At 44.3% G+C, this 14,005-nt stretch overlaps 1 protein-coding gene across 1 annotated transcript; it reads left to right on the plus strand.

Annotated features, from left to right (window-relative positions):
• Window positions 1-3,448: 3,448 nt before the first annotated feature.
• Window positions 3,449-13,717, plus strand: BPGM (bisphosphoglycerate mutase). Its single transcript, XM_010173220.2, has 2 exons — window positions 3,449-4,100; window positions 13,353-13,717. The coding sequence occupies exons 1-2, from the start codon at window positions 3,500-3,502 to the stop codon at window positions 13,529-13,531; spliced, it is 780 nt and encodes a 259-aa protein (XP_010171522.1). The 5' UTR covers window positions 3,449-3,499; the 3' UTR covers window positions 13,532-13,717.
• The last annotated feature ends 288 nt before the right edge of the window (window positions 13,718-14,005 follow it).

Below are 14,005 nucleotides of genomic sequence, written 5' to 3' on the forward strand. Positions count from 1 at the left end.
GGCTGAGCAGGTGAAGTGGTGCTGGTTGGAGTGAGGGCTCCTGGAAGTGATCATCTCTGTCAGTTAGACCTTAAAACCGGGCTTGGCTCAAAGCTCTGCCGAGGTGGGGCGTTATCCCGAGCACCTTGCTCTGCTCTTGTGCTGAGCTGGGGCTCTGTGGTGTTTCGGGGTTACTCTGCTGTCTGCATCCTCCACGGTGTTCCAGAGGCTTTGGTATATATATATTTCTCTGCACTAGAGCTTTGGTAATTGCAGTCTAAACAAATCTTGAGGAGCAAATGATATCCTCGGGGCATCTGGGAGACACGAAACTTTCCCTTGTTGGAAATGCAGGAGCTGTGGATTTGCATCTTTTTGGGAGAAGGAAATTGTTAGCTTTCCCAGCCCGTGCAAGGGGTGTGTGCTGCATTTCCTACAGCTCTGAAAACAAGTGATGGTTGGCATAACTGCACCTGTGGCTTCTTTCTGTGTGAGCACTGGGTGTTTATTCTTTTCCTGCAGGTTAACTAGCCCCAAGAGTGTGTGGTGGCCTCTGGATAAAGCAGCTCTGGAGTCTGTGCTGAGATTTGTGTAGGTTGTTCCTTTGCCATAGGAGAGGTGAGTAGGATTATTTCCATGTGTTGCTTTCTAGCTTAAATGCTTCCATAAGTGGGCTGATATTTAAACAACCCTGTGACTGCCAGTCCTTTCTAAATTTGTTGGAGAATGATGATTCTGCCTAATCTTTTATGTAACTGAACTGGAGTTTATAGTCCCCAGATGATCTGCTTTGTCTGAGTTTATTTTGTTATATTAATTGAGTTTTTTAATTGGTTTTGTTCAAAAGTACCCAACTAAGAACATGTGTGAACATCTCCTCTTGTTGGGTTTTGTTTTTTTGTGTTGAATCTTTAGTTTGGTAACTTGTATTATCCACAAGAACAGCTTCCATAATCAATTAAACTGAGCAATGAGGTATCTGCAGTGAGAGAGCTTCTTGTGGGGCAGTGTTTTGTGTGGTAGTTCATCCTGTGAACTCACTGCAGTTTTTAATCTTATCCATGGGATGTTAGAGAAAGATCACTTTAGCTTTAGATGAAAATGTTGATCCTCCTCCTTGTTATCAACCAGATATCTTAAAGGGTCTAGTTTAGCATTGTACCTGATGTGATGTGACAGCTGAATCCTAACAGTAGTTGATTTCTTTGCTTAATGTGCAACTGATTATTGCGAGTGGAAAAAGTGGAATGTGGAAGGGATTTTGTTTGTTTGAGGTGCTTCTTGTCATACACAAAAATCAGGCCTCCTTTGCATGAAATCACTGAAGACTTTCCCTTGTATTTTCTGACTGTCTCTTGTGTGTCAGACAATACCTCCTGATATTCTGGAAAAATCTGTTAGTCCTCAAAGGCTGTTTAATCCTGAGCTGTCCCACTAGTCAGAAGTTAGAGCTGGGGAGGTGTTGTGTAGTGTCCTAGTGTGATGTACACTGTCTCCTCACAGGCTGAAAGAGTTGGGGCTGTTCAGCCTGAAAAAGAGAAGACTCCGGGGAGATCTTATAGTGGCCTCCCAGTACCTGAAGGGGGCCTACAGGAAAGCTGGGGAAGGACTTTTCATAAGGGCAACTAATGACAAGACAAGGGGAAATGGGTTTAAGCTGAAAGAGGGGAGGTTTAGATGAGATATTAGGAAGAAGTTCTTCACTGTGAGGGTGGTCAGACACTGGAACAGGTTGCCCAAGGAAGTTGTGGATGCCCCCTCCCTGGAAGTGTTCTTGGCCAGGCTGGATGAGGCTTTGAGCAACGTGGTCTAGTGGAAGGTGTCCCTGCTTCTGGCAGGGGGGTTGGAACTGGATGATCTTTAAGGTCCCTTCCAACCCAAACCATTCTATGATTCTCTGGGAGCAAAGGAGAGCTAGGCTGCTGTTACAGTGAGGAGAAAATTACTGAGGCTGTTAATGAATTCAACTTTTCCGTACACTTTTTGAAAGTCTGGTAAGAAAGAATACTGGCTTTGTGCTGAGTGCTTCCCAAACCCCAGGGTGCATGGGCCTAACCCATCCCACTGACATAATCTCAGTGGGCCTGAATTTGAGGCACTTGAGAGTGTGATTGAAGCAGCCTCAACTGACTTGAGATGCTGGGAGCTCCTGTAAACATCTCTCTTATAGAAATCTAATCCAAAGCTGGGTGTGCAGCAGTCAGACCTCAGTCTCCCACTGTCCCTGGTTTTGAGAGCACTTAGGGTTCATTTGGGTGTACAGCAGTCTGCCCAGTGCAGAGAGCTGTGTTTTTATATATTTCTCCCCCCTGCTCTGTCTGTTGCTCTCTGATCTCTGACATCTCAGGTCAGAGTGATCAGGTGAGGCTTTCAGAGTTGTGGTGCTGTTAGATGGACCTTTCAGGCATCACACAACCTGCTAGAAGATTCTTGACCATATTTCAGAAGTTTGGGTGAGTGGTCAAAAATCCATCTCCCATTGAAGACAGTCCAGAGGTGTTGGTGTTTAGTCAACAGTAGCAGAGAAAGATGCCATTTGAACTTACTGTTTGTGGCTTAATGAGGACACCAAAAATGCCCTTTGTGCTGACTGCAAGAATAAAAACATTAATCCTGGTGTCTGAGAATCTGGTATTGTAATTCATAGACACAAGAGGGGGAAAAATAGACTTCAAAGTTAGGAAGAGGATGGAATAATCTGCGAGATCACTTCTGGATTTGGTGGAATGAGGACTCACTAGTTGTGCCTTGCATCTCAGAGTAGCTGTGTTGTGGTACTTGAGTGTGGAGGAATGATGGAGGAGGTGGCCTGGGGAAAACTCAAGCAGAGACTGGCATAATTAACAGGACAGGATGGGGATGGGAGGAAACAAGTTATGCAGAACCTGATTATGGTGACATCTCCTTTGAGGAAAGCTAATAAGGTTCTGTGTATTCCCTGTTCCAATCGTGTGGTCCTCCACTCCATTTCCTCTGGCTGAGGATCACAGTTGCTCTCTGTGGTTGTAGTCTTAGAGCCACTGTGGGTCTGGGCAGCTCTGATGAGCTTGGGCTCCATGCTCGGCCTCTAGTAAGTTGTGTGAGTTGAGATTTACAGATCTCACTCTCACTGGTGAGAGTGAGATCTGCTTCTCCAGTTGGGAGCCTCTGATGTTGAGTGAGGCTCTATTTAAGTACTTGAAGGAAATCTGTAGGCAGGAATAGGTTGTGCCCATCTGCTACTGATCAATTGGTTAAGTGGGTTAGTTGCAACAGGCTAGGTGGAGGATGGTGGTTTTCCCTCCCACATGAGGGTGGGAAGGAATTCAAACCCAGGAGACCTCAAAGGTAAAAACATACTCGGCAAGACACTTGTTTCTTTGGTTGTTTGGATTCTGATAGTTGTCTACTCTTTGCTGCCATATTACTACTTGTAATGCGTTATCTGTGGGATGTTTGATGTGTCTGTCTCATGTCTCTGCCCAGATGCATCATTATTAGATGCCAGACCAGTTGTCACCAGTGCTAATCTTCAACCAAAATGGCTAAGTACAAGCTTGTTCTCTTAAGACATGGAGAAGGAGCCTGGAACAAGGAGAATCGCTTCTGCAGCTGGGTGGACCAGAAGTTGAGTTGCAATGGGGTAAAGGAAGCTCAGAACTGTGGCAAACATCTGAAAGCGCTGGGCTTCGAGTTCGACCTCGTCTTCACTTCTGTCCTCAGCCGCTCCATCCAGACTGCGTGGCTTGTCCTGGAAGAGATGGGCCAAGAGTGGGTCCCCATTCAGAGTTCCTGGCGACTGAATGAACGTCACTATGGTGCACTGATCGGTCTCAACAGAGCAGAAATGGCTTTGAATCATGGGGAGGAGCAAGTGAAAATATGGAGGAGAAGCTATGATGTTACCCCACCTCCCATAACCGAATCTCATCCTTACTATGAAGAGATTTACAACGATCGCCGCTACAAGTGTTGTGATGTCTCTCGGGATAATCTCCCAAAGTCTGAAAGTCTAAAAGATGTGCTTGAGAGACTCCTTCCCTATTGGAATGAAAAGATAGTGCCAGAACTGAAAAGTGGGAAAATGATCCTTATCTCTGCTCATGGGAACAGCAGCAGGGCATTGCTGAAGCACGTGGAAGGTAAGGGTCTTCCTTTTAGCCTTCCACTCTTCTCTTTACTCAACTGCTTAGAGCTTTACATCCTGTTCTAATGCATATATAACTTATCTGGGCAGTGTAACACTCAATGTCTGTGGTCTCCAAGGGGAAAGTGAAAAGTTGGCCTGTTGGAACAGGAATCAAAGTGGGGGATGTGAAAGGGGGAGAGAATTAGATTAATGTAGTTGAAAAGAGCTAGATGCTTTCCCCTTGTTTCTCACTGCTTATCTTAAAACTCCTGTATTCAAACTGTAGGGTTGGTGTAGGTAGATAGGCTCTCACTATTTTTGGATTTATTCAGCTGCTTTCTCAGAAGAATTGAAGGATTTCTCCTATGAGGACAGGCTGAGAGAGTTGGGGCTGTTCAGCCTGGAAAGGAGAAGGCTCCAGGGAGATCTTATAGCGGCCTCCCAGTACCTGAAGGGGCTACAAGAAAGCTGGGGAGGGACTTTTCATAAGGGGAGTTAATGACAAAACAAGGGGAAATGGGTTTAAACTGAAAGAGGGGAGGTTTAGATGAGACATTAGGAAGAAGTTCTTCACTGTGAGGGTGGTCAGACACTGGAACAGGTTGGCCAGAGAAGCTGTGGCTGCTCCTCCCTGGAAGTGTTCTCGGCCAGGCTGGATGAGGCTTTGAGCAACCTGGTCTAGTGGAAGGTGTCCCTGCTGCTGGCAGGGGGGTTGGAACTGGATGATCCTTAAGGTCCCTTCCAACCCAAACCCTTCTGTGATTCTATGATATAATAATCTGTTCATTAAACAAGCATTGCTGTAATACAGCAGAACAAAATGCTTGTCTGGGGTTGTGGAATACGTTCTTGACTGTTACTGTGGTGACTCACTTTTGAGGCTTCATTCCTGATAATTCTTTATGTAAAAAAAGCTGCTGTGACAGGGAGTTCTGCAGGGAGCAGGTACTTGCTAAAGCTTATGCAAATACTGTATTATTTCCCAATATGGAAAATGTCTGCCAATAACCAGCTAAGTTGGTAGCTTAGCATGAGGTTGCTTATTTATTTGAGACCTGAGCAGGATGTGATTTATCTTCAAGTCATTGCTAGATTCTTTTCCTCCCCTCCCTCTTCTTCTATGACAAGACTTCTAGTTTAGGTCATCTTAAACTGGAAGATGGACTGTATTAGTTTCTTTGTCTGTGGGTAGAGTAGAATTTAGTGATGATACATGTATGAATGCAGTTTACTAGAGGTGTAGTTGCAGGTATGCACAGACTGGATTGCATCCTCTCAGTTTTTTAGTTCTAAAATGAGGGGGTTTGGGTGTGTGCCTCTACAGCTCTGACTCTGCTGAGCTCTTCTTGCATGCAGGTGTGCTGGAACAGTCAGGACAGCTGATGCTTTGGCAGGAGTCAGAAGCCCAGGGAATAAACATGTAGAAGTGGCTTCTGGAAGTACAGAGGCTGTGAATTCTGGGGTACAGATTGCTGCTTGGGTGAAGGAGGAAGGCTGGTTCAGACACTTCCACTGATGAGATCAGGGTTGTTGTCCAGACTGTGTGAAATGATGAAGGAATTACAAAGGAAAAAGGAGCAGGGGGATCTGCAACTGTGGCATCTTTCCTGCCCCTAGAGCTGAACTAGTTCCATGAAACCATGCTGGCCAAGCTCTTTGAGGGTAAAATACTGCAAGCTGACCACTGCTTCATCAGAAACCCTGGGCTGCTTTCTGTGCAGGCATGTACCCAGGCTAGATCTGACAGCATCAGTGACTGGGAAAGATTATTTTAAAGCTGGTATGGCTGGGTTCCTTGCTGCACCGAGATCAGAGGAAGTTAGAGCAGCTGCAAAGCTTTTCTGTGGGACCATCTGCTAAGAAAAAACTCTTTGAGGGCTCTCCACACTCAATGAAAGTAGAACAGAGCTGTCTCTTATCTGTCCTACACTCTACCTTGTCTCTCCCAGTATGTGCTTACACAGGGAAATGTGAGGAATCCTTGGCAGAGGATCTAGTTCTGTGACTGAGGACTGTCCAACTCCTGCAGCTCCCACACAGGAGCCACATGCTGGCTCTTCTGCCCTTTATGCAGTGGAGATGTGGATTCCTGCAGAGGTGGTATGAACAGAGTTTTAAGACCCCTGTTATTGCAACCTGCTCTCTCTTTTTTTCTCTTCCCCAGAGCTCCAACCTGTATCTAGCTGAACCTAAGATGTTCCTTGTCTGTGTTGGTGACTCTCTCCCTTTCTCTCCTGAAAGGTTGTCAGTTGAGAGCTGCTCTGCAGCCTTGCTGGAGTTGGACCTGATTCAACAGTGCTTAAAGTTTGCCAGTCTGCTGTATTTATAGCAGCTACTGTGATGTGGGCTTTGTTTTTGTGGATTTTTTTACAAGCTTAGTGTGACCTGCACTTAAGTGGAAGTTTCTAGCCTAGAAAATTAGGCTCCAAATGCCTCAAGCAGCAATCCTACATGACTGCTTGGATGTCTTAGTCATAGTGGTAAGTTTCTGAGCTCCAGCTCCTAGGATTAAGTTTAAATGACAGTAAATATATTTTCACTCAGTTTGATCTGATGAAACTATTCTGATTGTTTCAGTGTGAAATTTAAAGTCTCTTCTGAAGGACTTTAGAGTATCCTTGAAGTTACTATTTCAAAGGGATTGGTTTTTTTTTTTGAAACAGGCGTGCAGTTCTCTGAATCTGAATGTTTTCCTTGTTATGAGTAACTTGTAAAGAGCTTGAAATGTGGATCTGCTTTCTACTTGTGTACAAAAATCATCAGGACAGGATGTCAGGCTAACAAGGCTTTGATTGTGGGTTTGGATTTTGTTCTTGTTTTCTCAGTGCTCAGAGTGAACCTCACTAAGATAGATGAAATGTCTGTAGGATCTGTCATGTTTTGCATGTGAGGACCTCAAAAGTGTAACCCCAGTAGTCTTTCTGAAAACAATATTTGACACAAACTGGACCTGCACTTAAGTGGAAGTTTCTAGCCTAGAAAATAAGGCTCCAAACACCTCAAGCAGCAATCCTACATGACTGCTTGGATGTCTTACTCATAGTGATAACGTAATCCTGGGAGCTGGAGCTCAGAAACAGTATTTAACACAAACTCTTGTATGCACTTGGAGATTGGAAACAGCAGCTTCCTGGGGAGCTTGCTCTTCTGTCCTGATGGGCTGAGTGACATTTCTTCTGGAGGGTGGTGCTGAAGATCTCAGTGCTGTGAGCTGTTGGTGTCCAGTGGAGATGCTGGGCTGTGTTCCTTCTTCTAGGTAATCCTTATGAGTCTGATAAATGCCACCAAGGACAAGTGTGGCTGTTCTAAGCAATCCTGTCAAAGATACAACATCAACATCATAATTTTAAGTCTTTGAGCTTGTCCAGTTCTTTCAGAGCACTTATTCTGTACAACATCGACATCATAATTTTAAGTCTTTAATTGAGCTTGTCCAGTTCTTTCAGAGCACTTATTCTTTGTGTCATCTTCAGGTGATCTGTGTGATGATGCTGGGAATCAATGGTGCAATTAAAAACTGACAGAGCAAGAGGACAGTTTTCATTACATGCTGATAGGGTTGGAAAGGCTCTCTGAAAGTAACATTTCCTTCTTCAAGCAGCAGTCTTGTGCTTGCTGGTGGAAGTGTCTTGTCATAACTTAGCAACTGTTCTGTTCTGTGACACCTCTTGGTATGAACCATGGCCTGTGACTCAGCTCTCTAGACAGACCATGTTTTTTCTTTCATGGTATACTATGCAAAAGCAATGGCAACAAGATGTTGATGAGAAAGATGTCTAAAGCAGCCATGCCACACTTGTTTGAGAAGTTTTATTTTGGATGCTGATGATATCATGTTGATGATCAGTTGCTAAAATCTGCTAAATAAGTGTCCTAGGTACACAGGATCTATTTACAGGTGACTTTCTCAATTCTTTGAAGGAGGAATATTCACAGAATCATAGAATGGTTTGGGTTGGAAGGGACCTTAAAGCTCATCCAGTTCCAACCCCCTGTTTTCTTTCTATTTTATCTAATAACTGATACTTCAGACTGAGACCCTCTTAGCAGTGTCCCATTGTGAAGACCACGTTAATGTAGTAGCTGTGACCAGCTTGCCCTGTTTCTGTTGAAGGACTACTTGAAGACCAAGTCTAATGGACTAATTTTCAAGGTGACTGGCAGAAAGATGGATGAGTTGTCTCAACTTCTTTCTTTCCTACTGACCATTTAACCCTGAAGACTGGTGCAAAGTACCTCAAGACAGAGTCTTGTGGAAGGCCCAATTCTAGGATTCCCTCCCTGTTGAAAGGTTCCCGTCTCTTGGATATGGTGTAGTGTCCCTGAGCCTTGTTCTGCTCAGGGTACAAAAATGGAGGGGAGGAGTTACCTTGTCTCTTGAAGAAGGTGCAGATGTTACATCCCTTGGGCTTGTCTGGCTGTGGTGACAGAGCTCTGGAACTGGGCTCGTGGGCAGAACGTGGTGACTGGGAAGGTCCTAGTGCTGGTCTCACCCATTGGTGAGTGGGGAGAGCAGTGCTCTCAAGGATTTTCCTTTTTTTGCATTATTGTGAGTGTGATACTTGTGCACTTACAGCACTCCAGTAGTTCATATGCTGGAGCTACACATTGAGAGTCCTGCTGTGGATTGTGTTGAGGATTATTTTGCCGCTTGACCTTCTTAAGGAAATACTGCTTATGTGACTGTGGTGTCTGAGGGCAGTTAGAGAAACCAGCTTGAGATCTGACAACTCACTGCTGCTGAAATGAGGTGTTCTTGCACTCCCCATCATTCATCCCAGTCTTTGTGCTTCTGCTGCTTATCTCTTGTGAGCTTGTTGATCCTTTTGGCAAGTGAACTTTGCCTGTAAACTGCAAGGAGTGGGTGGTTTTCTGTCACGTTGGTGGTTTGAATCAGCTCGGGGAAATGGCTGGCAAGTGCCTGATGGTAACACAAAAGGTCTGGAACAGCCTGACCAGGACCTGCAGCTGGGACAGAAAGGCTTCATTTATGAGTTCTTAGTAACTGGTTTCCACAAGCTTGGGCTTGAGGGATTCTCAATAGTGCTTCACCCAGAGATGGAAGCCTTTGGCCAGAGCAGTGTGTATGCTGGTAGGCTCCACATGCTCAAAGAACTTCATTTATTAGTGTTGCCTTGAGTTCCTGGTGATGGTGGTGCAGCCTAGGTCTCTCTACTCAAGACTTTGGGGACTTTCTCGCCTAATGCTATAGCTGACAGGTTGTGATGGTGGTAGCAAATCTCATGCCTCTTTAATCCTGGACTGCTTGAGGAGTTTAAGGCAGGCTGGATTTCTCTACTGCATGGGAATGATAGATTCATGATTGGTTTTCCTACCCTGTCTCATACTGGCCTCAGTAGTGACCATGATCCAAGTCAGACTGTGGTCAGGAGCTGTTTGTCATGACACCTTGTTGGGTCAGGCTGAGATGGAGTTAATTTGCCATGCAAACCTGATAAAGACATAGAAAATCTTGGCAGATGTAAAGGTGAAACAAATGCAGATAATGCCCCCTCCCTGGAAGTGTTCAAGGCCAGGCTGGATGAGGCTTTGAGCAACCTGGTCTAGTGGAAGGGGTCCCTGCTGATGGCAGGGGGGTTGGGACTGGATGAGCTTTAAGGTCCCTTCCAACCCAAACCATTCTATGGTTCTATGAATATGCTGCAGCTGTGGCTGTAGCCCACCCATCTTCCTCCTTTCCCTAAAATCTGCCCCATTCTGTAAAGATCAATGGCCAGACTCTAACACTGTGCCCACTTCCCTCCTTTACCCTACCCAAGCTGTGTCCTCTGCCAGCCTGCAGGGAGGGCAGAATCCAGCCCTGAGTATGAAACTCACCAGGCTAAAGCTTCAGTATTTTTATGAAGCTTGTGGGAAGGATGCTGTGACCTGATTTGGATCTCAATTACAAAGCAACAGTTCTAGAAGAAGCCCATTGTGGCTGGATTTATGCATATGAGCTGGTGTGTTTTGTTGGATGAATCACCTGCCCTCAGGTGTAGTTGACATGCAGGGGAGGAGGGGTGTAGCTATTCTCAATAGCTCTTGTGGGGTGTTTTTTTGTGTTGCTCTGACCATAAAATAAAAGGAAGGAACTTGGTAAGAACAGGTGAGAGGGAGGGAAAAGCTGAGTTGTGGAGTTGTCTGTATGTACTCAGAATCAAGTCCAAAGGAATTTGCTTCTGTAGGACTTTCCAGAGTGCAGGTGCTGGAAATCAAAGCACTTTATGGGCTACCAGGTGAATTCTTCAGCTTGCAGAGATATTACTGGTCTCTCTGTGTTTGAACACCCAGTTCAGTTAAATGGGGCATAACTGAGCTGGGAAAGAATTCCAAATGTGATTTTTTGAATAATCTTTTTTTGCAGTAAGTGCTGTACCAAATTCTTACTGTGTTCATGTACCTAATGGCTTCCTGCTCTACAGCTGCTGTTAAGGAACAACATTTAACAGATGCTCATGAGAGAGAACATGGGGGATGTCTGCCTGAGGAGTGTAGTTGCCCAGTCATCATTTTATCTTGGGTCCTGAGGAGGACACAGTGAGTACTTCAGTAATGTCTGTGGGTTCTCACAGCTGTAAGTAGGTAGGACTTTAAATCTTCTTGGGCAAAGACTGCTTCCAGTGCCATGGTACCTACCCTTCAGCAGGGCTGAGACCCCAGCTTTAGTATTTTACTGGAGGGAAGACTATTGCTTCTTCAGTGGTCTGACTTCCCACTGCACCTTGGGCTCAGCACTTGAGTCCTTGCCCTGATTTCACCCGGCTTCCCTGCGAGACAGGATGGGGTTGAGACACAGGCCAGCTCAGATGAAGTGCAAGAAAAGGTCACTTGGCTATAGTTACAGCACATGAAGTAACTGGATAGCACTTAGTTTATGTTTGCAATGGCCAGAGTGTAAGATGTGATCTCTTTCCTGTCCTCTTCCCCTGGGTGGGGAGTGTTCTATGTGCCTTTTGCCTGCACATGAAGAGCTTTGTGTGACAAACCTGATCAGCTTCTTGCTTCCTGAAGAACAGAAATACTATACAAATACAGTAACAGTGCTGAAATAAAGCAACAGGACACTTCTTCCTTAGGATCTTCATCTAGCTTGCATTTCCAGCCTTCTGGCTATGAGGCAACACTTCTGTGTGAGGAAAAATCCTGAGGAGAAAGCCAACATGCTTGCTGCAGCTTGTTTATCCTAGGCTGCCGTGTTTTGCTTTGTAAATCAATGCTAGTTGACATTGCTGTGGTTCCTTGGTGTTTTAGACAAACAGTAAAATGCATGAATCCATGTAGCTACAGCTAGTTTTGTTTAATCCCTCTGTAGAGGAAACCTTTAAATATCCTGGCTCCTGACCACATTATGTGGTTTGACTAAATTCTCCTGCATGACTTCACCTGCTTTGTGTGTATCTGAATGGCTTTAGTCTGGGAAACTGAATTTAAGAGGTGGGCAGAATGCTTAGAAGACTTCCTAGGGCCTGTGGATACACAGTGACAAGAGTATGTTCTTAAAATCTAAGATGTTTAAGAGTCCTTGAAATGAGAGCTCAGGCAACTTGGTTGCTTGTTTTGCAAACCAAAGCCCTTGAGAACAGTGCTTGTGCCTGGTAAATGGCTTCAGTATTTTTCCCCATTGATTTCTGTGTGGTTTTAAAATTTTAGATGCTCCTTGAGTGCTTTTCTGTAGGTCTGGGATTCTGCTGTCTAGAAGAGGTGAATTATTTCTCTTGCAGGGATTTCTTAAACTGGCAGAGTATGACTTTTTTTTTAATGGACTCATGGGTCAATATACAACAAGGTGTAAGCTTCTTGCAAGGGCTTGTGTGTTTCTCTTGCTCTCTTCTGAAAGTTGGGGCTAATCTACAGCTGAACTAAGCCTTCAGCCTAATCAAAACAAGAATAGGTCACTGCAAAAGCTGTGTGCTTGTGTAGCCTCTAGGCAGAGGCACAAAATGATTCTCACTTCATGATTAGTTCAGTTTTTTTCTGACCTGTTGTCATCCCACCGTTGCCAAGTGGCTTGAGTTTGTGGGTTTTCCTGTTGCTGTGTTGTCTCTGCTTTTCTACTTCATGTGAAAATCGCTGGTAAATTTGCCCCTGTATGTTCTGAGAACCATCTGGTTTGTCAGCTGCTCAAGAGGATGTTTTCTTCACGCACCTTGGTCTAGTTTATATGGTGTCATCATTTTAGAAGCTTGATTGTGTGCATTTTCTAAGCATGAGTTACTCAAAGCTGTCCTGCTTTACTGCTTCTTCATACCACTATTTAGACCTTGTGTGGAAACTTTACTAGGAGGTTTGGTCTCAAAATTCCCTTGAATGCTTTGAAGACTTGTGTGTTTGATGTAAAAATAAGCAGCAGTTTTGTTGAGATTAGAGCCCTAGAATATTTTAACTAAACACAGCTGGGTAAAATAAACTTTCTCCCCAGGTACTCATTATTTTAGTGAAGTGGAAAAAGACAGGAGAATGCTTCAAGTTGCTTAAGTTGACTTTTCCCTTCTTTTCTTCCCCTCTCTTTCATTTGAAAGTGGAAGTTAATATTCTGTAGCTAGTAATTCTGAAAATAGTACTGTAGGCAAGATGCTATAAACTTGCTGTTGAGAAATCTGGTGTGGGCAAACAGTGATGCTTACCCTTAATTTAGAAGAATTAAATAGTGATTTTTAAGATGGCTTGTGTGCAAAGCTTTGCATAGAAAATTCAAGAGAAAAATTAACTTTAATATCCTGCCTTTTTAAAGAGGCTGTTTGTATTGGTTGCTTAGCAGAGGTTGTTTCATGTTGGAGTGGCAACCTGGTGTAGGGAAGGGAACCTGCTTTGGCAGGGGGGTTGGACTGGATGATCTCCTGAGGTCCCTTCCAACCCCACCATGCTGTGATTCTGTATGACTCTAATCCTCTTTGACAGTGCATGAGTTGGGAAGACAGGGAGGAGAGCCAGGTTGTCCTCAATGGCCTGTATTAAAGAAAAGGTATAATCTCCAGGGCAATCTCTTCCTGTTTATTTCCCATCTGTAGACTGAAAAATGAAGAAACCATCTTCACCTTGATGGGAATTCCTTCCTTTTGCTGTTCCTAAAGCACTAACCAAGCTGTGGTCTAGCTGGGAATTGACCCTTGAGTAAGCTGGTGGTGTTGATGAAGGCTGGAACCTGTCCTTGACTGTTTTAAGACTAGAAAAATCTCAGAAATAAAGTCTGAGCTTGATAGACAATTAGGAAGCTGTTCACTAGGTATAACTGGTTTGTTTTGTTTTGTTTTTTCTTTGGCAGGCATCTCTGATGAGGACATCATCAATGTTACTCTCCCCACTGGTGTGCCCATACTACTTGAACTTGATGAGAATCTACACCCTCTGGGCCCTCACCAGTTTCTAGGTGATCAAGAAGCTATCCAAGCTGCCATCAAAAAAGTGGAAGATCAAGGGAAAGTAAAACCTGCTGAGAAGTAAAATCCTGCTAACAGAGCTGTTTGCAAAGTGTGGTACTACGTGATGATTTATGTGTGACTGCTAGATTGCACTGTGTGAAAGTCTCAATTTCAAGCACTGAATAATTGGAAGGGACAATTGTTGAGTCTCAGGTTGGTAGATTAACCCTCTGCCTTTCAAGAACTGGAATTTAGATCTCAGCATGAGGTTATGGATACTGAAAAAAAAGAAATCAGGACATCATTCAGGTCATGGAAACTTGTAGGGCAAGACTGCCCTGGATCTAGGATTGAGGGTGGCCCAGCAGAGAAATTAAGGGATATTTTGGTGTCTACCATAATCAGTCCTAATCTGTTAAGGGGAAAAGCACCAGGTTACTGGACTAACTAAGTCCAGGTTATTATAGGCACTAAAACTTTCTCACAAATAAAACAGAAATAAAGGGATATTTTGGTGTCTACCATAATCAATACTAATCTGTTAAGGGGAAAAGCA

The sequence above is a fragment of the Antrostomus carolinensis genome, unplaced genomic scaffold (assembly GCF_000700745.2).
Source record: "Antrostomus carolinensis isolate BGI_N321 unplaced genomic scaffold, ASM70074v2 scaffold27028, whole genome shotgun sequence".
NCBI classification, from domain to species: Eukaryota; Metazoa; Chordata; class Aves; order Caprimulgiformes; family Caprimulgidae; genus Antrostomus; species Antrostomus carolinensis.

Excerpts from the sequence above, each read along its gene's own strand:
- BPGM (XM_010173220.2), top strand. The coding sequence starts at position 3,500 with ATGGCTAAGTACAAGCTTGTTCTCTTAAGACATGGAGAAGGAGCCTGG. Across the intron at positions 4,101-13,352 it reads ATTGCTGAAGCACGTGGAAG|GCATCTCTGATGAGGACATC; the intron begins GTAAGGGTCTTC and ends TTTCTTTGGCAG.